Source organism: Tenrec ecaudatus, chromosome X (assembly GCF_050624435.1).
Source record: "Tenrec ecaudatus isolate mTenEca1 chromosome X, mTenEca1.hap1, whole genome shotgun sequence".
Lineage (NCBI taxonomy): Eukaryota > Metazoa > Chordata > Mammalia > Afrosoricida > Tenrecidae > Tenrec > Tenrec ecaudatus.
Window position 1 is genome coordinate 11,560,883 of NC_134548.1, and position 23,999 is coordinate 11,584,881.

The window sequence follows — 23,999 nt, forward strand, 5'->3', positions numbered from 1 at the left end:
CTGGCCCTACTTTGATCACAGTTAATGGTGCATGGTACATAGACCCAAGCAGTTAATAACACTTCTCTTTGCAATGGACACCTACTTTTCAATGGACTGAGCTGGCAAGGCTCAGCTCTCCAAAACAATACTGAATTGGGGTTTCTCTGCACCTCTTATCAGGGTCATTTGTGTGACTAAATCATCTTTTAGAAACAAACAGTTCAGCTTGTCCAAAGGCCTTGAATTCTAACGTTACATAGGACGCATGCTCTCCCTATCTTCTTGCTGATACATGAGACGGCTCCCGGTGGTCACACTGAGAATGTTTGTTCCATCCTAGCACAGAAGCTTTTAAAGGGACATTTTACAGGATTAACTAGAAACCTAACTCTGCTGTTTTTCTAACATCTGTGTTATTAGAGGACATGTTTCACCAAGGGTCACAGCAGAGCAAGGACCGATTCCATCTGCATTTCTCTGCCATCCCCCTCCTCGTCCCCCAGCCTGGTCAGGTTATCTCCTGAAACTAAAATAGGTCTCCAAGAAAATATATTGCATTGTTTCTGACTGCTTTCAATGCTAAATAGAGCCAAATCAGATAATGAGTAGTTTCCACTGAGACGCTGTGCCAAGAATGTTCAAGCTAATTGTGCAGCTCAGGAAAATTTAACTGAAAACAATGTGACTGCAAATATGTGTTTTTTTTCTTAAACAGTCATCAAAGGGCAAAGCAACTTGACAATGTATCTTAACATTGCTGGAGCGTTGTCAGTGGTTAACGCATGGCTGTGTCCTATGCTCCAAATGAGCCATATGAGCGCATGTCTCTGTAGCTCTGTGTCAGTGACTTCCGTTGTAGATTTCTGACAGAATCAAGGGTATATGCATGACCGTGGCCTTCTTACCCAATGCAATGAAAAGCGTATATCAGACAAGACTTGTAAACTGCCTCATATATTTTATTTGAAAGCATAACTATGCCTTCATTTGCCCCAAATGTGTCAATACAGGTGGTCCCTGGCTTACAACGTATTTAAGTTATGAAGGACTGCAGTTACAAATGCAGATTCATTTATGTTTGTCCATCTTACTGTTAGTAATGGGTACCAGGTGCAAGGCCGCAGCCCATAATTTGCCGATGTTATCACTCTCAGATGCTCACTAGCAGATGTCTGAAGCTTGCCTTTCTGAAGGTACTGATCATAAAAGGGACTATTAGAGAGAAGTAGACAAAGAAAAAGGAAAAAAAGAAGTTCTATTTCTGTCAGCACCGATTGGTGAAAGGGTCAGGTCAGAAGCCGTTGTAAGTCAACGACTATCTGTCCAGTCAAGGTGGGGCTGACTGGATGGGAGCCCTGTGTTTCTTTCTAAAGCAGAACTTGGACTCCTTCTGGATGTTTACAGATTTCCCTCGGTCATTCATTTTTATGTTTTTTAAGTTGAAATGTATTACATATATCATTCCACATTTCAGTCACGCCAAGTAGAATTGAACCATTGCTACCACAATTAGTTTCCAGCCATTCTTTTACTACATAGACTTCTTGACATTGTTGCCCTTCTGTACCCCCTCCCCCCTTATTCCACCTGCTGTCACTATAGGTTCCCTCACACTAGTTATAAGGTGATTTTTCTTTTAGCTGTTTACTTTGACATAGCAGTGGGTTTCGCTTTTCTAGAATTACGTCTTGGCCACGTTGATTTCAGTAATTTCCACATTGTTTGCCCAGGTTGTCTAGAGTTCAACTGGGGAGGCTGAGCTTCCAAGGGACCTTGGGGTGGGTTCAAGGCACCGACCTTTCAGTGAGTGGTCTAGCAATGAACCGTTTGTCCCACCCAGGAGCCCTTCAGATGGACAGCAAGACAATCCCCACTGCCGCATGCGTGTCTTTTCTCAGTTGCACTGTAAGACCGAAGGGTCATGTGGCGCTTCAGAACACCACCCACAGCCAGAAGCCAAAGGCAGAGCACATACTCCAGTAAGAGTAAGTGTGAAACAATGTGTTGCCTGCACAGGCCAGTTGGCTCTTAGTTCAAGAACCACAGACAGCTATTTTGAGATTTCTACATACGGGCAGTCCCTGACTTAAGATGGGGCTTCCTCCCAAGGACTCCATGGTAAGTGGATTCTGGTTTAATTTGACTGTCTGATTGGGGTTGTGGCAGGGAACGTTAGGAAGGGGGTTGTGGTAGCTGGGTACCATCTAGTTCTTCTGGCTTCAGGATGCTGAAGGCTGAGATTTGTGTGGTCCATTAGTCCTTTGAATGAATTGTTTCCAGGCACCTCCATCTCTGGCCAGATGGTTTGTACTCAAGTCAGTGAGTACAGATGATGGGGAAACCCTGCCCTCCCCTGAGAACAAGGGCAAGTCCAGGCCACTTGACACTGTGGCTTGCAGAGTCCTACAATGGGGCAGTGCCGGGCCTAAAGCAAGGCCACACCCACAGATGCAAACACAGGCAAGTGCTGTTTGTGCCTTTGTCTCCCTTCACCTTTCTGGTGTCACTGAAATCAAACTTAACGGAGAGAGTTGCTCTTTCTCAGGGCATGGCATACTCCCACCCCCTCCACTGCATATTTTTGTCCAACTCTCATGCTCTGGAAGGTTTGCACATTTTTCAACGGTGGGGCAAGCAAATGAAAAGAAGAGCAGTAGATCAAGCTACGTGGGAAGTATAGGAAATGCACAATTCAGTGGCTATACAGAAAATTTTATTGGCACACAGCCATGCCCATTCGTTCATATCTTGTCTACCAGGGCAGAGCTGGGTAGTCGCCACAGAGACCATCTGGCCTGAGAAGCTGAACTAGCTACCTCCTGGGCCTTTCAGGAAAATGCCCTCTCACCGCTGCTCTTTCGCCTTCTATGCAAATATTTCCGGTCATTTTACCCCCTTCCACTCAAGGTGCTTTCTTCCTTATCCTCTGTGAGTGGGGACTCTCTGTTTCTCATGCAAACAGGGATGCTAACTCCATAAAGCTGTCTTTTCTCTCCACATTGATAAAGCACTATGCAAACGGCAGCAGCCGATCATAAAACCAAACGGAAGCCTCAATTCTCTCCCGGATAGTAGAGCTGACCTGTGAGCACCAACAAACAAAACCAAACTCCCTGCCATTAAGTCGATTCCGACTCACATTGCCCAACTCATTGACAGGATGCAACTGCCCCTGTGCATTTCTGAAACTGTAACTCTTTTCAGGCATAGAAAGTCCTATCTTTCTCCTGCAGAGTGCCTGGTGGTTTCGAACTGCCAAAGTTAGCAGCCCAGCATCTAACCCACTATCGGGCAGATGTGTATGGGGGCTTGTAATTCTACTGCTACAGTGTCCCCACACTTTCTCAGGTGCTCAAAGGAATGAATTGTGTGTCTGACCTGTCACGGAAACACTAGTATGTGAAAGAGGAACTAAATAATTTGTGCTGTATTAGAATAAGTTCAAGGGAGATGGGTTGGGGTGACCACAACTTTCCAGAAGCCCAGTGCCCAGCTTATGAAGATCTCTTTTCCCCTTTTAAAGGAGGCATAAGCTGCTGACTCTGATGGATGGCAACCTCCTGGGTATCAGAGAAGAAACTCGAGCAGCGGAGGTTGCCCTTCAACAATGTCTACACGAGGTGACTTCAGTTCCAGACCTGAAGGGTGACTGAGGCCCCTTGTCTTGGGGGTTCCATCAGTCTCTCTCTGACCAATACACCTGATCTCTTTTATGATTTGGGGTTTTCTTCCAACTTGTTCTCCCACTCTATCCAAGGCCTTTGCAGAACTGTTGGTAATGACCCCGGGCAATTTGAACTTCTCTGTAAAATGAGGGCTGGTGGGGTCTCAAACATCCCTTGTAGAAGTCAACTAAATAGACAACACATAGGAACTCCCCAGAGCAGAAGCAAACAGAGAACCGAGAGTTCTAAGAGGCCCCTGCCACTCCCAATTCACCTCCTTTCACCTCAGAAGACACACAAATTCCTTTTGCTTTCAGAGCCCTTGATAGCTGCAAGCTTTTTCAGGTGGGTGCCCGGCGACCTCCTAAGGGGGTGTCAGCCTGCACACCTGGGGCTGGCCCTTTTCTGGGCAGGAGTCTGACTGATCGTCATACCATCTACCTTCTCTGGGCAACACTGGGACTAGTGTGTGGGGAGGGTGGCTGTGGTGGGGAGGAGAGAACCCAGAGCACCAGACCCATAACTTACCAATGTAGACATCTCCAGATATGGTATAAATGAAGCTTGTCCACCCTGAAAAGGGATCAGCAATATTAAAAAAAATAACGTACATGATGAAAAATATCACCCCCCCCCCCTGCAAAACAGCCAAACTGAGCCTTGCTGTCGGGTCAACTCCTACTCATGGCGAGTAGAACTGAGTGCCAGCGGGTTTTCTTGGTTGTCATCTTTATGGGAGCAGACCGCCAGGACTTTCTTCCACAGAGCCACTGAGTGCATTCAAACTGTCAACCTTTTGGTTAGTAGCCCACAAGCTGTTTGTATCACTCAAGGGTGCATAAAAAAGAACAGTGAATGTGAAAGATAAGATTGGGAGGTGAGATCCCTTTTTCTTTTGGCTATACATTTGAAAATCCAAGGCCTGCAAGCTGTTTCACCACATTCACATTCTCTCTTGCGCTTTCTCTCTCTCTCTCTCTCTCTCTCTCTCCCCTTTTTGCCTAGACCTAACTGACATGGCCCCAAATGTTTAAGAGTCATGCAAATTAGACAGTCTATCTTTCACTTAGCCATGTATCATCTGAGGGGACTACACAAAGTTTGTGGAAAAATTCCATTCTCTTTTCATTCCATTTCCCATGAACTTTTGGGAGCATCCTTGTATGCCAACAACTGACATGTTAACAAACAAGCTGTTCCTTCCCGTGTGAACATCCTAGCCAGTCCAACACCCCCCGGCCTGGCTTTGTCTTCAGTTCCTTGGGCCTCCAAATAGCTCTCAGTGTGAAGCTCCTGCTAAAAAGAGGTTTGTCTTTCCTGTGTCGCATTCTAGCTGCCAGCGAGCTCGTGCCTAGATGGCTGCTTCCTGGGATGTGGGGGTGCGGTCCAAGTGGGCTTCGGCGGGTCTGTGGACCACCCCATTTCTCAAGTGTGGATGCATTTCTAGGAAGCGGGTGCACAGAATTCACCAGATTCTAACAGGTCCCAGGGGCCCAAGTTTCCGAAGGCCCGATCATGTCCACCAAGGCTTCCATGGCTGCGGAGGGGCTGTCTTCCTGGCCCACGAGAGCTGCTCAGTTTGCACGGAGGGACAGAGGCCTGGAAGTGAGGGCCTGGCCAGCCTGGAATTTGTCTAAAGGAGTCAACTTGAGACGAAGCCAACAAAGACAGGCAGGAAGGAGGCAGGGGCGCCGAGTCCCCGCCAAGGCTGAGGCTGTGGCTGTGGCAGCAGCCGGCCGGGGATGCGCAGGAGCAAAGGCCTAATGGAGCCCAGACCATAGGAGTTGAGTCAAGGTAAGGAAATGCAGAGGATGGCAAAGCAAACATCACTCACAGGCACACACACATACAGACTCCAGCTCTCACACGGGCACATTGGGGGACGCCAGCGGGTATTTCCTCACTCTTCTCTGTGGCAGTTTTTTTTTTTTCTCAGGCTGGGCTAAAAGGGGTTTCAGGCCTCTGGGAATGATGCTGCTGGCTGCCATCCCTCAGCCTCCCCTTTCCCCTTATGAAACAAGGGCTGGGGTTCCTCAGCTCATGGGGACACAGGTCACATGCCTGCCGGCCTCCTGATGGAGACACAGGCAACACTCACAAGTATGGGCTGCAGACCAGCACCGGCACGACATGAGCCGTGGATGTTTCGGTGCCCCTGGGCATCGATGGAAAAGTTCCGTTGATACTGGCCTCACTATCCTATGGTCTAGGGTCTATGCAAAAGCAGTAGGAGAACGTTTGACTGAAATGGGACCCAAGAGACATGAAGAGAGCACCCTCTCAGGGCCCAATCCAGTGAGGAGCCGTACAGAGACACCAAGGGCACAGGCCTGGGTGCTCAGATTAGGGAACTCAGGTTGGGAGGTGTGGGAAGCCCTCCTCTCTTGGACGTTTCCAGCAGTGCTGCCTGGTCCTGGCAGTCTGATTTATCATCTCATTCTGCAGGGAAGTCCATTTCTTCTCCACTTGTTATGCTTCTTAAAGAAAAAGCCCTAAACTAGTCGATTCATAGCGACCCCATGTACAAGGGGGTTTCAAAAACGTCATGGGGAAATCCCACTTTCGCACCAACTTTTCAAAGTCCCTTTGTCAGAGAAGAGCTTCACTCTATGAGGTGCCCCCAATCCCCACCCCCACCCCAATGGCTGTTTATCAGAAATCAATCACCAGGCCTGTCTTCTGGCTGTTGGGACCTTTGGGGAGGTGAGGGCCAGACTAAGCTACTGGAAAGTGGTTCCACTGCTTTCTCAAGATGCAAATGTCCTTCCTGTTTGGTTTCTGGCTATGCAAAGTAAGGCAGTAATTCAACCATATTTTAAGAATGCCAAAGTGTAATGTCGAAACTGCACATCTTTCTGCTAATCTTCACACCTACTCTGACATGAACCTGGCTAGCCATTTGACATTTGTCCCTTCAGGAAGTTTTCATTGCCCTGTGTATGCACTGCATATTGTTTGCTTAAAAGCTCGAACAAACAGAATGTTCTAGCATGGACACCTTTCCCCTTCAAAGCACAGAGATAGGGCTCCACAGCATTCCACTGTTAGGACAGATCATACGCCTTTAATCTCTTTCTTGGGGTTGAAAGGGATTTAGAAATTCATGGTTGCCTTTTGGAAAACACCTAAAACCTCTTGATTAATTCATTGAGTTTTCATTTGGGATCATTTGATCGTTTGATTCTCACTTCTCCACCTCTTTTGCTTCCTAGCCCCGCTGCAAGCAGAAAACAAATCCACACACAATCACTTAGATCTGTTTTCTTCCTCATTTTGGGGGGTCATTTTACAGGGTCCAAAGATTTGCTCTAAAAAAAAATGATCCAAGGAGAGAAGGAAGGGAGAGGGAACAAAGATTTGCCTAAAACACTGGTCAAGTCGATGTATTAAGTGTAGTAACTTAGAATTGCTCCTTGCAAAAATCTTCTATTAGAATATAGGGTCCACCTCAGCCAGTAAAAGCACAGTTCAGGTGGGTGGCTTGCAAACTGGAATCAGAATAGGAAAAATCGCCTTGTTTTTGTTTGTTTACCCTGTGATCTGTCTGCACTTGTTTCTGTTCCCAACTCACGATGATCCTGTGTCAAGGGTGGAACTGTATTTGTGAAGGTTTCCAATGGGATTTATCAAGAGCAAATTCCAGGCTTTTCCCCCCCAATGTCTCTAGGTGGGCTTGAACTTCCACTTTCAGTTTAGCAGCTGAGCGTGTTCATTACTCATTTATGCCACCTAGGAACTTCTGGCTACTATACCTTATTGACTGTTGGATCTTACAGCGAGTCCACAGAGCATGTTAGCATATGTGAGTGTGTTGCCGACTCTGTTTCAGAGCACTCACAATTTCTAGGATCCTCGCTCTGCTCAAGCAGGGCTGTAGCAGGAAAAGGTGCTCCTGACAGAGTCACAGGGCCTACTCAGTTCTTTCCTTCCTCCACCCCTCCTCCCATGTTTACAGCTGACCCCAAAGTTGCTACCATCCCCATGTTCCATGGCCCAGCCAGAGCCCCAGACATAGTCCTTCCTTTACAAATACGGTTGGCAGATTCTGGCTGGTTGCAGCTGGGAAGCTTTTCCCTTCCCACGGACAATGAATGACCAAGTCAAATGGCCTGGGATGGAGGTGGGACTTGATCTCCGGCCCCGCTGGGCAATGGGGTCAGCAGCGAGTTTGAAGTCGGAATTGCCTTTTGTCAAACACACACACACACACACACACACACACACACACACACACTGTAGAATATTACTTTCAAATATGTAAATCCTTTTCTCTGGCACTTTGCTTCATTCCCAGGGAGGTGGTCTCACCATCTAATTCTTGCAAAAGTCCCTTCTGAGACCTTTTCTGGGTGCCCATGTGTGGTAGTTACGTAATCGGGTGTCAACTTGAGACAACTAACAGTAAAGGGGTGGAGTTTAGCCTGTCAATCAGGTGACTGCTTGATGGCCTCATTTGGAAGCACAACAGAGATAAATAGCTCACTGGAGGCAGGACACAGACACTCTCTCTGCGTGGTCTCTCTGATAACAAGACACATGGAGCTAGCCTTGATCCATGTGGAGACCCACACCAGCACTGACATGCTTCCACTGCCACTGGATCCACAAGACTTTCCACCCACTGGACTGTGATCTTCCTGCATTGGACGTCAAGGCATGTATTGTGAGTCTAAAGAGGAATTTATAGTTTGGTATTGGACATATGGGCTAATATCTGACTTATGGACTTGATCTGGACCAGGCTTGGATGTTTTCTTAATTTACAAATGCTCTTTGATATAAAGCTCCACGTGTACTCTGTACACGTGGCCCCACGTGTATGGAGTAGAACTGCTCCATGGCTGATTTTTTTGTTTATAAAAAAACAAGATGATCAGGGTTTTCTTTGGATGTGATCCCGGGTGGGCTTGAACCTTCAACCTTTCAACTAATATCGAAGGGGCTTTCACTGTGCACCACCCAGAGACTTCTGCTCTACCTGAGGGCTGCCCTTTTTTCTCCTGCCTCTATCTGGATGCAGCAACTGACAGCTCAATTGACCAGTGCTAGCATTAATCCCCATGGATGGCCAAAAAAGACAACACATCTCTCTTGGAAGATGTTCAACCAGAATGCTTTTTAGAAGTAAGACTGTGCTTCACATTGGACCTCTTATCAGGAGAGACCAGTCCCTGGAGATAGACATCATGTTTGGTAAAGGAAAGGGTGAGAGAAAAAGAGGAAGGCCCTCAATGACCAAGATGGACACAGTGACCGAATTGATGGACTTAAACATAGCAACAATAGTGAGGATGGGGCGCGAGCAGGCAGGGGTTCATGCTGCGCCAGAATGCACTCAACAATGGGTTGCATCAATAAGAACAACAGGAGCAGGGGTCGTATGAAAGAAGATAGGTGAGCTTAATCGCGTGTGGTGGTGGCCACATGTGAAAAAGTCATGCAGAAGACCGGAAGATGAGAGGGACAGGAAGACCACAAGTTTCTAAGAAATGACTGGAAACCATGGTTGTTTTCCTAGAAATAGACATTGACATCCTTCACAACGAATAGTAACCAGCCGTTCTCTCTGTTTATCAGAACACAGCAAGGAAGACCACATTGTCTTGCAAAAGCTGGGAGAAGTCATCACAGCACACACACACACACACACACACACACACACACACACACAAATACCAAAAATAAACAAAGGAAAAGCCCTATGTCTGCTTCCTTTAGCCAAGAGCTAACAAGAAAAACTTGTGGCTGATGTGAGAGAAATCTGGTATTGTCCGAAACCCGACAAGCTGGATTCTTTGTAAGTGATGCACAGTCCTGAGCCATTCCTGCTATCAGTGCCTGCCAGGAACATCATTACATGAAACATCTGCTTTCTGGAAGATGAGCACAACTCACCCGGAACGTGCCTGCCCCAAAGGAGGTAAAGACAGGGTGAAAATCGATTGAGCTGCTATTTATAGGAAGGAATTCAGATCAAACCTGGTCTGATTCCTCAGAAATGTTTCTAACCTCTTTGAATGGGATGCCCTTGGGATGACTTTCCTATCAACAGGGAGAGGATGGTAGCAGGCGAGGCTTCCACTATGATTCCATCAGTGAGGTCCTGACACAGCCAAGTCAGCATTCAGTTAGCTTTGGCTGCAGAGCAAATGTCCAAAGCCAAACAGAACCCAGACACCCATGTCAAATCCCTTCGTCACGAGGAACAACACAATCAGAATACTATAAACAACGCAGGCCCAGGACTCAGGCAACAGCTGACACCTTTCAAGGAGCATTGGATACCACAGAGCTCCCAAATACAGGGAAGACAGAGAGTTCTTGGCGTTTAGAAAATGGAATTTGACCTGGAAAAATGTGTGTGGGGGGTGGGGGGTGGGGAACAAGCTAAAGGGTGACCTTGACTTAAAAGACTTCAGATAAAAAATTTACACAGCATCATTTTACCAACCAATGCATCTGCTTCAGGTGGTCAAGGCAAGCAAGTCTTTATAATATTTGAGTTAATTGTTTGCCTGGCATTTAATAGGAGTCTCATGTTTTAAAACTTGTCACCCAAAACAAGGCACACGCGAAATGTGCATGAAAGCATGCTCATGTGCGTGTGCGTGTGTGTGTGTTTGAAAAAGAGAGAAAGATGAGAATACTGGGATGGATTTCTGTAAAATATTTTTCAGTCAAAAAACACAAGGAGGAGGAATACAAACCGAAGGAAGTGGGATGAGATGGTTCCTTGTGTGAATTGCAGCCAATGAGATGAAATGACATGTGTATGAATTAGTGAATGGAAAATAGATGGACTCTGTATACCTTCACCAACTCACCCTAGAAAATTGGAAAAAAACTTAAAAAGAGAGAAGAATCGTACTTTATAATTCTATTTTCAGGATTTGGTCTTCAAGCTATGGAAGGAGGCTACGTCAATAATCAAAGATAATAAATCAGTTATTTGAAAAGGAATGTATCACAGCAAGTCTGGTCATGTTGCACTCTGGCGGAGATGAAGGTTTTCCTATTAGTAACGAAAGCAGAAACAAATAAAATAATAGCATCAGGAAGCAACAAACAAAGGGGGGGGGGAGAGGACAACAATCTATGAAAAGGATCCCACGAGTGTAGGCATCTTGATAACCTCACAGGTGGTACTGCGCAGCCAAGACGGAACCACAGAGCAATGCAATGCATGCATGCTTCGTAACTTCACGTTTCATCGGAGTTTTCGAGCTGGTTTTTTTTTTAACCATAGAAAGAAAAACACAAGATGCCACAAGTGGCTTATGATTTGTTCCAATACATTGGCAAAATAACCCTGCACATGCATATATTTAAGGAGCTTTGGTGGTGCTGTGAGTTCAGCAGTGGGCTGTTAACCACAGGTTGGTGGCTCAAATCCACCAGCTGATCTGAAAGAGACAGATGAGGCTGTCTGCTGGCCCAGAAATTCACAGCCTCCGAAAGCCTACACCATTAGAGTAGACGTGGTAGCAGTGAGTGTGTCCATATTCACCTGTATGTTTGGGTCAGTGTAGATGGGTAAGTGTGTAGAACACCATAGCAAGGTGGAGTCCAGGCTCGGTCGGGGAGTATGGGTGGATGAGGAAGGAAATGGAAATGGAGGGAGCTGACTCAAAAGGAAAAGAAAATGTATTCCACCCAGAAGTTAGAGCATCCATTACACTTATTGTTGTAAAAGTAGGTCTAAGTATGAACCGCATTTCCATACATTCATGTAAAAAAGTTTCTGTACTTAAAAATAGAGTGAGAAGAACAAAGAGAGACTTGGAGGACAACTACTTCTGGCCTATCCGATTTTTTATGATAAAAAATAGTTTGAAGTATTTTGGAGTGTTAGAATTGTTCCTTGAATTCAGATGACAGCTTAAAGTTAAGTCCTCCTTTGGCAAGACCTGGATCCCAACCTGGTCAGGAATCTGCCTCTAGGAACGCTAAGAGTCAATGGTGCCTTGCAAGTGAGGAGCCCTGGATACAAGCTCTGCCTTGTCCAAATAGTCTGTGTGGCTTTGAGCAAGAAAATAGGCCCAAATGAGGGGTATGACCCAAATGGCCCAACCCTACCAGAACCATGTATGCTAGAGAGCTGCACTCCATAGTGCTTCCAATGCATGTTTGTGTTTTTTAAGGAGAATCTGCCATTTGGAAGTAGAAATTCTGTTTAGTAGATCATCAGCAGAGCTCATATACCTGTGAAAGCTGAATAAAGAAGACCGAAGAAGAAGCGATGCATTTGAATTGTGGGGCTGGTGAAGAATACTGAAGTACCATGGACTGCCAAAAGGACAAGCCACTCGGTCTCAGAAGAAGTACAGCCAGCCTGTTCCTTACAGGCAAGAATGGCAAGACTTTGTCTCGCGTACTTTGGACACGGTGTCAGGAGAGGCCAGTCGCTGGAGAGGGACATCATGCTTGTAAAGAAGAGGGGCAGTGAAAAAGAGGAAGGCCTTCCAGGAGATGGATGGACACAGTAGCTGCAACAATGGGCTCAGGCATAGGAAGCATTGTGAGGCTGGTGCAGGACTAGACAGTGTTTTGTTCTGTTGTGCAAGAGATCGCTATGGGTCAGAACTGATTCCAGGACACCTGATAAGAGGAAGATCATCAGGCCTTCCTTTTGAGGTGCCTCTGGATGGCCTGAAACCTCCAGCCTTCTGGTTAGCAGCCGGGTATATCTGCCCCACTCAGGGTCTTAGTGGCCATACCTTTCACATGAGGGGTAGGTCCCAGCAGGTCGATCTGTACACTCTATGGTTGTTTCCTGATTTCAATTGGAAAGGCCCCAACAGTCCTTGTTAAGGTGACCCCACACCTCCCTAAGGAGGTAGAACTGTCTACAGGTGAGATACTTAGAAACCAGCCCCTTCCAAAGAAAGCAGACCCCTTGTTTTGTTCTGAAACAAACAAAATGCCCCAAGCCTGCCATACCTTTGGGAATGGCCTGGGAATGCTTTGCTCCTTGGTCCAGTTTGAAGTCCAAATATAAGGTTGGTGTGCGAGTATAAATCTGAGACTGAAAAAGAAAAACGAAAGTAATGCTCAGTTATTTTCCAGAAATACAGTATTTTCCTTCAGCTGGCCTCTTCTGTAATAAGCCCAGGGTTGAATCTAGCTGAAACGGAACTGTAGAATCATGTTTATGATCCCCACCCTCACCCCCACCCCTGGAGCTGAACCGTTAACACAGCGCCCTCTTACTGGCTGTGGTCTAATGTCAGCTCTCCTAGCTTCAAAATGTGGCCGACAAGCTAATTTTAGGGTGACAGCTGTCTCCCTCCGCTGCCTCTTAACCTCAGACCAATGTTACCATCCTACTCACCGAATTGCTCCATCGGTCTTTTTTTAATGACATTTTCCCCCTTCCTCTCTAGCCCCTCACTTCCCCCTGAACCCCTTTAGTCCTCAAAGTCTGGTTCTTTTAGTGTGAAAAATTATTTTCTTGGGTTTTTTCTTTTATACTAGTGTCATCCTGCAGTATTTATCTTTATAAGCTTGACTAACCTTCTAGAGCATAATGTCTTCGCAAATTGGCCAGGTCAGGCGGTGTTTGTCAGTTTGGGCATTGATTCTGAGACCTGCATAATATGGCATTGTGTGTCTGTCCCAGCATTTGCTGATTTGTGCCTCCACAGATGGGCCTTGGGGTGGTTTCCATTTTTTGGCTACTGTGGATAGAGTGGCAATAGATGGACTGATATATGCACGCCCATCTGTATTGCCACTCTGTCCACAGTAGAGCACTTGCTGGGTTGTATGGTATTTTGAGGGGCATTTTTTAAGAGAAAGTGCCATACTGATTTTCATCGTGTCTGCGTAAATTTGCAATCCCATCGGGCAGTATGTGTGTGCTCCATTCTCTTCAGACCCTCTCCAGCAGTTGTTATTTTCTGGGTTTTGTCTTTTTCAATTTTGCTATAATTGCTGGTACGGCGTGGAATCTCGCCGTGTTTTAATTTGCAGCGAAGAGTTGCTCCAACTTTCTGAAGACCAGGTTTCCACTTGATGTAATAGGTTAACTCACATCCGAATCACGACTCTTTCCGAAGACCAATAAAACCATATTTTTAAAATGTGACATTCAATAAAGTGGCCTGGAAAGATTTTCTTTTTCCTTCATTGGCCCTCTGACCAAATTGGTTGGTCACCATTGCTTGGCTTGAAAGAGCTGCAACACCAAATATGGGCTTTGGCAGGTTTTCCCATTGTACACTGGGGCTTTGCTTCCATTGCGGGCTATGCCGAGTGTGTAACCTAACATTGTATTGCACATTCTGAATCATAGTCATGGACCAAAATCCATGGGATTTTGCTACCCTCTTAATCATATCTCAATGTCACAAAGCCTTTGTGGTTCTCTATTTTATCTTAATAAGCACAAACATGAAAAAGCAGAGAGGAACAAGTGGCAAGGATGCAGAGAAACTGGAACTTTCATACACTGCTTGTGAGACTGCAACTTTATAAAATCACTGTAGAAAATTACTAGGTGGTACACAGTACATATGAATAAATTTATAAACTATAGCACACCCTGCCAATGTTCACCTAAAGATGTTGTGGAAGTTACATAAGCTCTTGTCACCTTGTGAAGGGGTGGAGTCTAGCCTATCAATCAGATCACAGCTTGATTACCTCATTTGGAGGCATGAATGAGAGAAATAGCTCACTGGAGGGTAGATACATTCTCTCTCTGCTTGGATTCCTGGTGAGACATTCCTGTTGACACGTGACATGGTGTTACGCTGATAAAGCCAGAGCCCTTGAGCTGGAGGAGCCACATGGAAACCCATGTCAGTGCTGAGATGTTTCCGTCACCACTGGATCCACAAGACGTTCCACCCACTGGCTTGTGATCTTCCTGCATTCGGCGTCATTGCATGACTACATGACTGAAGAGGAACTGAGGGGCTAGTATTGACATATGGGGTAATATAGGACTTATGGACTTGATTGGAACTGGACTGGGATGTTTTCTTAATGTACAATTGCTCTTTTGTATAAAGTTCTTTCTTACACACACGAGTGTCTATGAATTTGTTTCTCTAGTCAACGTAGATTAACACAAATGTGTACAAGAATCTAAATAGTGACAATGTTGGTGATAGCTCAAAATGTTGTTAACAACTCAAAGACTCCAACTCACTGTCATGCAGGTAATTCTGACTTAGAGAGATAATATAAAAGAGCTGCACCTGTGGGTTTCCACTCATTCTAGGGCCAGAAGTCTTATCTTTCTTCCCTAGAGTGACTGGCAGTTTCAAATCAACCACCTTTTGGTCAGTAGCTCAATGTATAGCCCACCACAACACAAGTCCCCCCCCTTCAAAACTGAATGAGTAAATGAATTATACTAGATTTCTACATTGAAATACACGACAGCCAAGAGAATGAATAAACCACAACCCTGCATCGACTACTCCATCAAACCGAGATGATTCAAAACCAATGCAAAACTAATCCATGGGGTGAAAAGGCATAAAAGTGGCTACTTCTGGTACAGTAGAGCATGTAGCTGTTAAGTGGGAGGCTTCTGAGAGCTACCGGCGTATTTGTTGAGGTGACTGCCATGTTCCTAGAGCTGTTCCCTTGGTGAAAATGCTCTGTGTTGAAATATTTTGATTTGTATTCCATCAATTGCTGAGGCCTTGTTTTTCACCGCTGCCTTTAGTTCAGTTTGGACTTCTTCCTTCAATACCAATCATATGGTCCCTCCTGAAATGGTTGTACGACATCAGTGGTGTGGTGACTCTGTGTATTCCTTCCATCTTCTTTCGATGCTTCCTGCAGCATGCAATATTTTGCTCATGGAATTCTCTAATATTGCATTTGAGGCTTGCATTTTTCTTCAGTTCTTTCTGCTTGAGAAAGGCTAACTGTGTCCTTTCTTTTTGGCATTCTAATCCCAGTTTGTTGCACATTTCATTGAAATATGTTGTCTTCTTCAGAAAAGAATTCATTGAAATCTGCCATTCAATTCTTGTACCTCATCTCTTCCATTCACTTTAGCTACTCTGTGGTCAAGAGCAAGTTTCCGTCTCTCCTCACGTCCATTTTGGTTGTATCTTTCTTTCTCTTCTTTTTCATGCCCTCTGCTTTCTCCATGTGTGGTGTCTGAGATAGTGCCAACCTGGCACTGTTTTTACTAGTAAACATCCAGACCATTGTCATAAAAATAATGTGCAGCTGTATGCCGAGGGCCTGTGCTGCTTGCATTGCTGTTCCAGCAAAGCACTGATATTCTTCTGAGCTTAGTTGTCTCATCAGAAACTATGACGGTAGGGACACTTCCTGTTTTTGTTGTTGGGTGCCATCAAATCGGCTCCACCCCATAGCCACCTTATGCCCAACAGAACTTAGCACTGCACAGCCCTGCATGGCCATCCTCACAACTGTTGCAGTCGCGGTGTCCATCCACCTCCTCCAGGGCCTTCCTCTGTTTTGCAGCCCCTCCACCTTACCAAACCTGACGTTCTTCTCCAGGGGCTGGTCTCTCCTGAGCACCTGTGCAAAGTGTAGAAGGTGAAGTCTTGCCGTCCTTGCCTCGAAGGAGCAACCTGGCCCCACTTTCAATATTCGTCTGGAGCATTATCAGGTACAAAGTGGGGACTTCTTTATACTGTCTTTAGCTGGTTCTGAAATTCCGAGTCAAAACACAAAGGTTTTCCTCCACACATTACTGTTTGAAACGCTCTTGTGCCTTCTCAGTCTAGAGATATAGAGGAGCGGAACGTGGCTGGGGCGGGAGAAGGCAACCCAGGAGATGGAGAGGGAGCAGAGAGCAGCTGGTTAACGCCTGCTGTTCTTGTCCTTACCCCTTAACCTTGGCCATCCATCCTGGGCCTCCTCATTGGCCCCCTCCCTTTCCTCTTGTCTCTCATTTCGGAACCTACACAGATTGTCCAAAAGTTAGCAATGTGCCGAAGAATGGAAACATACTACACTTTCATATGCCACAAGTATACCTTCACTATCTTACCATGGGAACAAAGCTAAAGGGACATATCGAATGCCTTTGGGTGATGTTTTTCACTACATACATCTGCAGCTTCAAATAGCATTCCATTCCGGTTTCAGTATGTTTATTGAAAATTTAATCATGAAAGTTTTTGCTATAGCCATTCTTGAATAATAAATTACCTGAAGCCCCAAAGCAAACCTAATGTATATTATTTAATTTTAATTAATCTGAAATGAGATAAAAAATCAATTTGGAAGCTGTTTCTATGAGTATATTTGTGTGTGTGTGTTTGCGTGCATGCGCGCACCCACAGACATGTGTAATGAGAGAGCTTTTAAAAATTTGTAGAAAAATGGAATTAAAGGATAATGAGATTTTTCTACAATTTTTGAAGTCTCGTGTGTGTGTGTGTGTGTGTATGTGTGTGCGTATTCATTGTCATCGAGTTGATTCTGAATCACAGCAACCATATAGGACAGAGTAGAACTGCTCCTTGGGGTTTCCAAGGCTGTCAATCTTGACAATCGCAGATGGCACAGAGCCACTGGTGGACTTGAACCAGCAATCTTTCGGTTTGCAGTCCAATGCTTACCTCATTGTGACACCAGGACTCATATGCATATAGTTATGTTTGGTTTTGATCTTTGTTTAAGCAGGTAGCTTGTCTCCTCCCCTTTCAAACTTTGTATGGTTATTTGGGAGAAGGTTACATAGCACATCTGTTTTCTGTTCAACATTTCATACGAATTTTGCTTTGTGACAGTGATTGCCATCCACCATAATGTTACAACACTCCTCCCACTTCCCCCGAGGCCATGCCTCCATCTCCCCTCTCTCCTCCTGCCTTCCGAGCTCTTCCCTGGGCAAATGCTGCCCTTTCCATCAAAGGCAGGTAGGTTTTATGTTTTATTTGAATGTTCTGTGATAGTTTTCTTTTTTTATTGAAATGTTCTGTTTAAATAGCACATAGAAATGATGTTCCTTTCATTCAAAGATGTCAATGTCACACTTGAACGCAATCTGAACAAACCTGGATCTCATTTTTCTTTTACACACACTTCTGCCTTGCAACCATTAAGAAATGTCACCACGATTCATTTTCTTTCCTGGGCTCTGCTGTTCAGGCTTATGCACAGTATTAAATGAGTAATAGGCCCTCAAAAATGTAAAGAGAATTGAATTAAACAAATCATTCTCTTGGGTAGAAAACTTAGCTATCAATGAAGATGACACAGACCAATGAAGGTATCTGTGTGCACAGGATGCTAATAAATTGATCCATGACCTCCTCAAAAAAAAAAAAAAACTCTCTCTACAGATCTGTTTCCGCCTGGGCAGAACAAACATGCTTCAATTCCCTCCGTGAAATTGTTTTCTTTTCTCTCTCTCTCTTTAGGTCCCAATGAGTAGTGCCTGCAGAGAACTATCCCAAGCAGCCCTGCGTTATCTTTCTTTCCTTTTCTTGGTCTCTGTTCCCAAGTGTTTGGGCAAGTTTTCTGTCCAGGTCTTAGTCTGTTCTTTGAAAATTCCAGTGGCTTAAAACCGCCGTTCAAATACCATGGAGGAAACATTTCTACAAGTCACGCAACCCTTCCCAACAGGTTGATTTGGGGCTTACCTATAACAGAGAAGTCCCTCAGTGGTGCAAACAGTTAATATGTTTAGCTGCTAACTGAGAGGTTAGAGATTAGAGTCTACCCAGAGGTGCCTCAGAAGAAAGGCCTGGTACTCTACTTCTGGAACCAAGCTGCCACTGAAAACCAGGAGTTGTAGTGGACTCAATGGCAATTGGTTTCCTAACAACAAATCTGGGAAGGCCTTGCCTCTCTTTAGAAAGATGCCAGAACTCAGCCATTCATAAGGTTTTGTCTCAGACATCACTCTAGTAATGACTGCACGAGGGCACAGCCAACCAAACCACTTCCTTCACCTTCTACCCTGAAAAGACAACCCCCCACCCCCACCCACTTACTCTGGCTTTATTCTGTCCAGCTGGCTTCCTGCCTTTGTTTTCATTCATCACTGTGATCTTAAATAGGAGGCCCAATCATGGCCACATGGAAGCCATGTGGGTTTAAAACGTCTTCCGAACCAAAAGCTGCAAGCAAGCTGCCTTGTTACATGTGACCAATTCCACGGAACCAACGCTGGCTCATTTTGGTCTGTGCCCCCCTTGCGCAGAGGCCTGCGGCTGCTTTGACCACCATGCTGCCTTGGCTAAAATCCACTGGCAGCAAGTCGGTGTCATGTGTCATTGCTGAATGACAAGCTTTCGCATTGCTCTTGGGGAAGTTCTTATGAAAGCCACACCCGAGTTCATGGTTTTCCAGGAAACGCACTCGAAGTCTCCATCCTACTATATACACTGCTGGTGTTCTTAGCTGCTGTCAAGTCTGCTATAAGTCGCGACGCCCTCCTGGACAGCCGGATAAAACAGGTTGGCTCCTGTGTCATTCCACAGTTGCCTGCAGGCCTGAGTCGTGTTGCTTCCCAACCTAAGGGGGTTCGTCTTCCAGCTTGGTCAGTATTCTAATGTGATCCATAATGTTTACATTGGCTGCGTGGCCTTTCTTCCTAGTCTGGCTCAGTCTGGAAATGCCACCAAAACCTGTCCACTCAGGGTGACACTGCTGGCATTTCAAATGCTGGTTGAGTAGCTTCCAGTAGGGCAGCAACACCGCAAGCCACTAGAGTAAGACAGACTGACAGACAGGTGGTGGCCTACTATACCATGCTGCTTTTTAAAAATATGACTCGGTGTAACAGTGCTAATAAATGCCAATCTTCACTTTCTTTAAGAGCATCGATCTGTCCCTAGATGCCCACCATCCTCCTAATGTTGGGTGTTAACATTTAGAACTTTTTTCATCTTCGCTAGCTTTTAATGCAGATCTCTGCACATACATATTTTACCACATTTCTAATTTATTTCCCTTTCAAAACAGATCCATGAATATAAAGGTCTGGTCAATGTAAAAGGCTCTTGATATACCTACAGGGGTCTAATTAAATGTAATGCAGCCAACAGCGATTTGCCAAAAGTAAATTGGTGAGAAAGATGAATTTAGGCAGTCATTTTCCTGAACTGAGACTGCTGCTAGTCATTTTTCTACACCACAGGACAGGGTTTCAACCCTCTATGTGCTCTAACTTGTGTACTGTTTTCTAATTATTCCTCTATTGTTAGAACTTCAACTTGTTCTCCGACAGTTGAACATTTAGATTCTTTGTGTGTGTGTGTGTGGAACATTTAGATTCTTTTTAGCATTTCTTGCCACACACATAGAAGCTAAGGATTAGCTGCTGGCGAGTAGAAAGAAAAGATAACACATCTGAAAATCTTTTTTTTTAAAAAAAAGACAAGAAGAAAAGGAAACGAGCTGGGTATCTTTGAAAAACAAAGTTCCTTGGCACCACCTTTCTCAATAGTTGAAGACCAGTGTCCAGTGTAATAAGAGACCTGGTGGCACAGTGGTTTAAGCACTGGGCAGCGAACCACTTAGAGGCCACAGACCTCTCCAAAGGAGAATGGTGTGGCAGTGTGCATCTGTCTAGAAGACAATCTTGGAAACCCTACGGGGATTTCTCCTCTAGCCTGTAGGGTCGCTACAAGTTGGAATCACTCAATGGGTTTCAATAATGCTTGCCTTTGAATAAATCATCATTTTGACCAAGTGTGATATGACCCGACTTGCTTTCATTCAAACTGCTGTTGGCCAAATCGCTTGGTTTCTGAAATATTGACAATCTTATAATATTTTAATCTTAGCTAAATTTAAGAAGCATGAATTGGTTTCTCCTCACTTTTAAAAATGTGACTGCCAATTTGAGTGATCTTTTGTATCTGATTACCTGACCATAAATTAGTCATTCATTATTATACCTGAACAGGATTACATATTGTTATTTTAATACTAACAAAAGCTACATAGATTTGGAAATTAAAATATATTCGGCACTATTGTAAGGTTTTTGCCTACATTAATTAACTGCTTGGCTTTCCCATTTTATATCTGCTCAGTGATTTATTTGAGTATCAATTCCCTCATTCATGACACATCCACTGAGGCTCCCTCGTGTACTTCTCAGCCTTGGCGATATAGTGACATTCACTTCTAGAGAGGAAGACCCTCGGGAAGATTGTAAAGTGGGGCCCAGTCTATGAAAGAATAAATAGCGTTCATAAAACGAGAATGAAATGTCCTGGGAGGAAGAGGAGCTGTAGCAACAGCTGAATATAAGAAGGCCCTTTGCAGGTGCAAAGCCCCCGAGGGCAGTACAACGCTTGGCATATGGAGAATCTCACGAGAGAACAGCTTGGCAGATGTACGTAGCTCGGTTACCAGGGACAACAGGGTGAAGTGAGTTGGAAAGTAAAGAAGCAAGCAAATCTATGTCACGGAACTGAAGCAGAAGAGCAACTGGATTCGAGTTTGATCTTCATGAGCTGGCTTGAGCGGCTGGGCAGCAGCGGGAGGGGAGTATGGAATAATAGAAACGAGAAGACCCCTAAAGAGACTGTGGCACTGGTGTAGGCCAAATGTGGCAGAGGATAGGAAGAGAAGGTGGCAGGTATGAAATAGGTGGGGAGATGAAAGGTCTTTCTGATGGCCTGGACATGGGAGGTGATATGAGGGAACATTTCCACTTTGAGGAGTGGGGGGTGGAACCATTCATAAGGGCCGGGAAGGTAGGGTGAAAGTAGCGTTCCATTGAGAAACAAGAGTTGTTGCCCTCTTGTTGCTATTGAAGTTGGACACGCCCAGGAAGCAGGCAAATGGAGGTGGCAAGCCGGCAACTGAACATACGAGTCTCCACAGAGCTCCAAGGAAGACCTCGGATCATAGCTGCTGGCTAGCCAGTTAAGTCCCTGGGACGGATGGCAGCCCCTAGGGAAATGAGATTCAACAGAAGAACCGGACTCCAGACTGTGATCCATGGACATTGGTCCGGGGGAGGAGAGGGTACCTCTGTGAGAGAGGAGAGTGAAACGGTGAATCGGGAGGCCCGATAAGGTATTAGCCCAGAGAAGGAGCTGGTGGCGAAGTCATGGAAAGGAACAGATGACATGAGCAGAGGACTGAAGACCCCTGGATTGGGCCCCATGGAAGTCAGTGGTGAGGAGGCCAGGTTGGGAGCATGGGGGAGATGGAGAAGGGAGAGAACCGTGTGGCAAACTGTTAGTGTAGAATGTATAACTCCGATGAACAGAGAATGGCAGAGAGCGTGGAACCAAGGGGATTGTATTCACTTGTCCAACCTAGTGGAAGAAATGAAACGAATCCAGTCGAAGCGGAGGCGTGATGGTGTCTTTTGACGATTAATAATGACTAAGACTTTCCATATGTTCTCCAGAGACACCAGTCCCCTGGAAAAGAACATCACGCTGGGTGAAGTAGACCGGCAGGGAACAAGAGGAGGACCCCGAATGACAGAGACTGACACCGTGGCTGCATCAATGGGCTTAAACATAACAACAATCGTGAGGATGGCGCAGGCCAGGGCAGCACCTAACAACAGCATTTCTACTTTATCTTTCTGACAATCCCAGGGAAGAGCCTCAATGGGGGGAAACCAAGTACCCACTTCACTATCTAACTCAGCAGTCCCAGCTAATAGAGAGATCGCGTTGTCATCGAGTACACCTACTCCGTCTAGTCCCCTCATACATGTCCCCATGGCACTGCCCTATCTCCTCCTCTTCCTTCTGCCACCCTCCGACGCTCATGATCTTCTGTCTTTTGCATTGGGGGTGGGGATGGGGCTGGGGCTACGAAACATCAATAACACCAGTCGATTCTCTCACCCCCAACCCCAACCCCTCCATGCACACTCAAGAAACCCACAGCCAGTTCCCATGTTGGCTGTGTGGCCTGGAGAACCCTTTCTCTGGGAGCTTGTGAGAGGCAAAGGCAACAGAAAATCCAGTTCCTGCAGTACTGACAGCACCTTCCCAACCATCAAGGCCGAAATGATCCATCTTCTGTCCCTGATCCAAAACCCTGATGGCTGAACTCTTGATTCTTTTCAACAATTCTGATAAGGGATGGGAAGAGCTTGGTTTCCATCCTCTGTGCCAAAGGTGTCATGGAAAGGATCAAAATCCTGTCATCCTTGTTTTGACACAGACATGCAGTGTGACATGAAGCGAAGATAAGAAGCTCTTGGGCAAAAGGCCAGTGGCTCTGTACAGAGTAAGAGCGAGAGGCCCCCAAATTCCCTTTTTACATTCCTTAACTGGACAATCTCAGGCATTTAGCTCTCCAACTGACCTAAAAATATGGAAATAGCCAAAATCTACTACAGCTGTGTCTTGCTAAGCATCTTTTCCCCCCTGACTACTCATTTGATCTCTAGTAACCCTTTGGTCCTTGTTCTCACCTTGATTTGTGGGAGTGACAGTGAAGAGGAGAGGGCCAAGGGGGACGAGAACACAGATGCTAATGGGACTCATCATCCTAACATGGAATCAGAGGCATGTGCATTGTGAAACTGGACTCTGATTTCTTCACTCACTGAGTCAGAATGCTGTTTGTTTTTTATTAAAGCCACAGAACGACACACACCACTCTCTTAGAGAAACAATCCACCCAGAACCTATAACTATAATAAAACACAAATGCACTTTCCCCGTAATATGCCAACAGGGCATCTTTTGATCCTTTATCTCCTCCCTCCCCATGGGCAATGAGCTTCAAGATGAGTCAGCAAACCTATGCAGCAAGGCTAGACTATGCCTCACAAGGTTTTCTAAAATTTTCTAGCTCTATTCACTGCCTTTGGTATTTATGAGGTTCTTTTTAAGAGCTCTTGCAAGAAAATGCACCGAAAGATAATATGGGAAACTATTTGTCAAAGAAAAGGTTTCACGGAACTCTGGGGAATGATTCCTTCATGTGGGTCTGAATCTTTGGTCTTATGATTAAGAGAAAAATCATTATAAGGTACTTTCTATATGATAGCTTATAGAACATTGTAGCACAGACAAATGGGGGCTCTGGTGACAAAGGGCGTTACATGTTGGGATGCTAACCACAAGGTCAGCAGTTTGAAACCACCAGCTATTCCTTAGGAGAAAGATGACGCTACCTACTATTGTAAATAGTTAGTCTCAGAAATCCACAGGGACAGGTCTAGAGGGTTACTGAGTTGTCACCGGTTGGATGGCAGTGAGTTTGGTTTGGCTTGTGTGGACATGAATTCGCAAGTTCTCTTTCAGGGTAGAACAAGAGAGCTGTTCATTTTGAAGCTTCTGTCCATGGGAATGTCAAGATCTTTTGAAACTGGAGAACTGCCCAGCAAGCTCATATATAAGACCTGGGTTCATATGTGAATAAAATGGAGGCAGGAAGCATACAATGTGACCTTGTATGGCAGCTTGC

At 45.4% G+C, this 23,999-nt stretch overlaps 1 protein-coding gene and 1 long non-coding RNA gene across 3 annotated transcripts in view; one reads left to right on the top strand and one right to left on the bottom strand.

Moving 5' to 3' along the window:
* Positions 1-23,999, bottom strand: part of PIR (pirin) — a 92,889-nt gene that overhangs the window by 14,143 nt on the left and 54,747 nt on the right. For both annotated transcript variants that reach the window (XM_075539007.1, XM_075539008.1), the window contains exons 6-7: positions 12,588-12,672; positions 4,176-4,220 (exon numbers count right to left, since the gene is read on the bottom strand). In XM_075539007.1, the coding sequence (XP_075395122.1) occupies positions 4,176-4,220; positions 12,588-12,672 (130 nt within the window). The remainder of the gene's footprint in view (positions 1-4,175; positions 4,221-12,587; positions 12,673-23,999) is intronic.
* Positions 1,996-23,244, top strand: LOC142434294 (uncharacterized). The gene is made up of 3 exons (XR_012781137.1): positions 1,996-2,100; positions 16,140-16,251; positions 21,973-23,244. It is a non-coding gene; the product is annotated as an uncharacterized LOC142434294 (long non-coding RNA).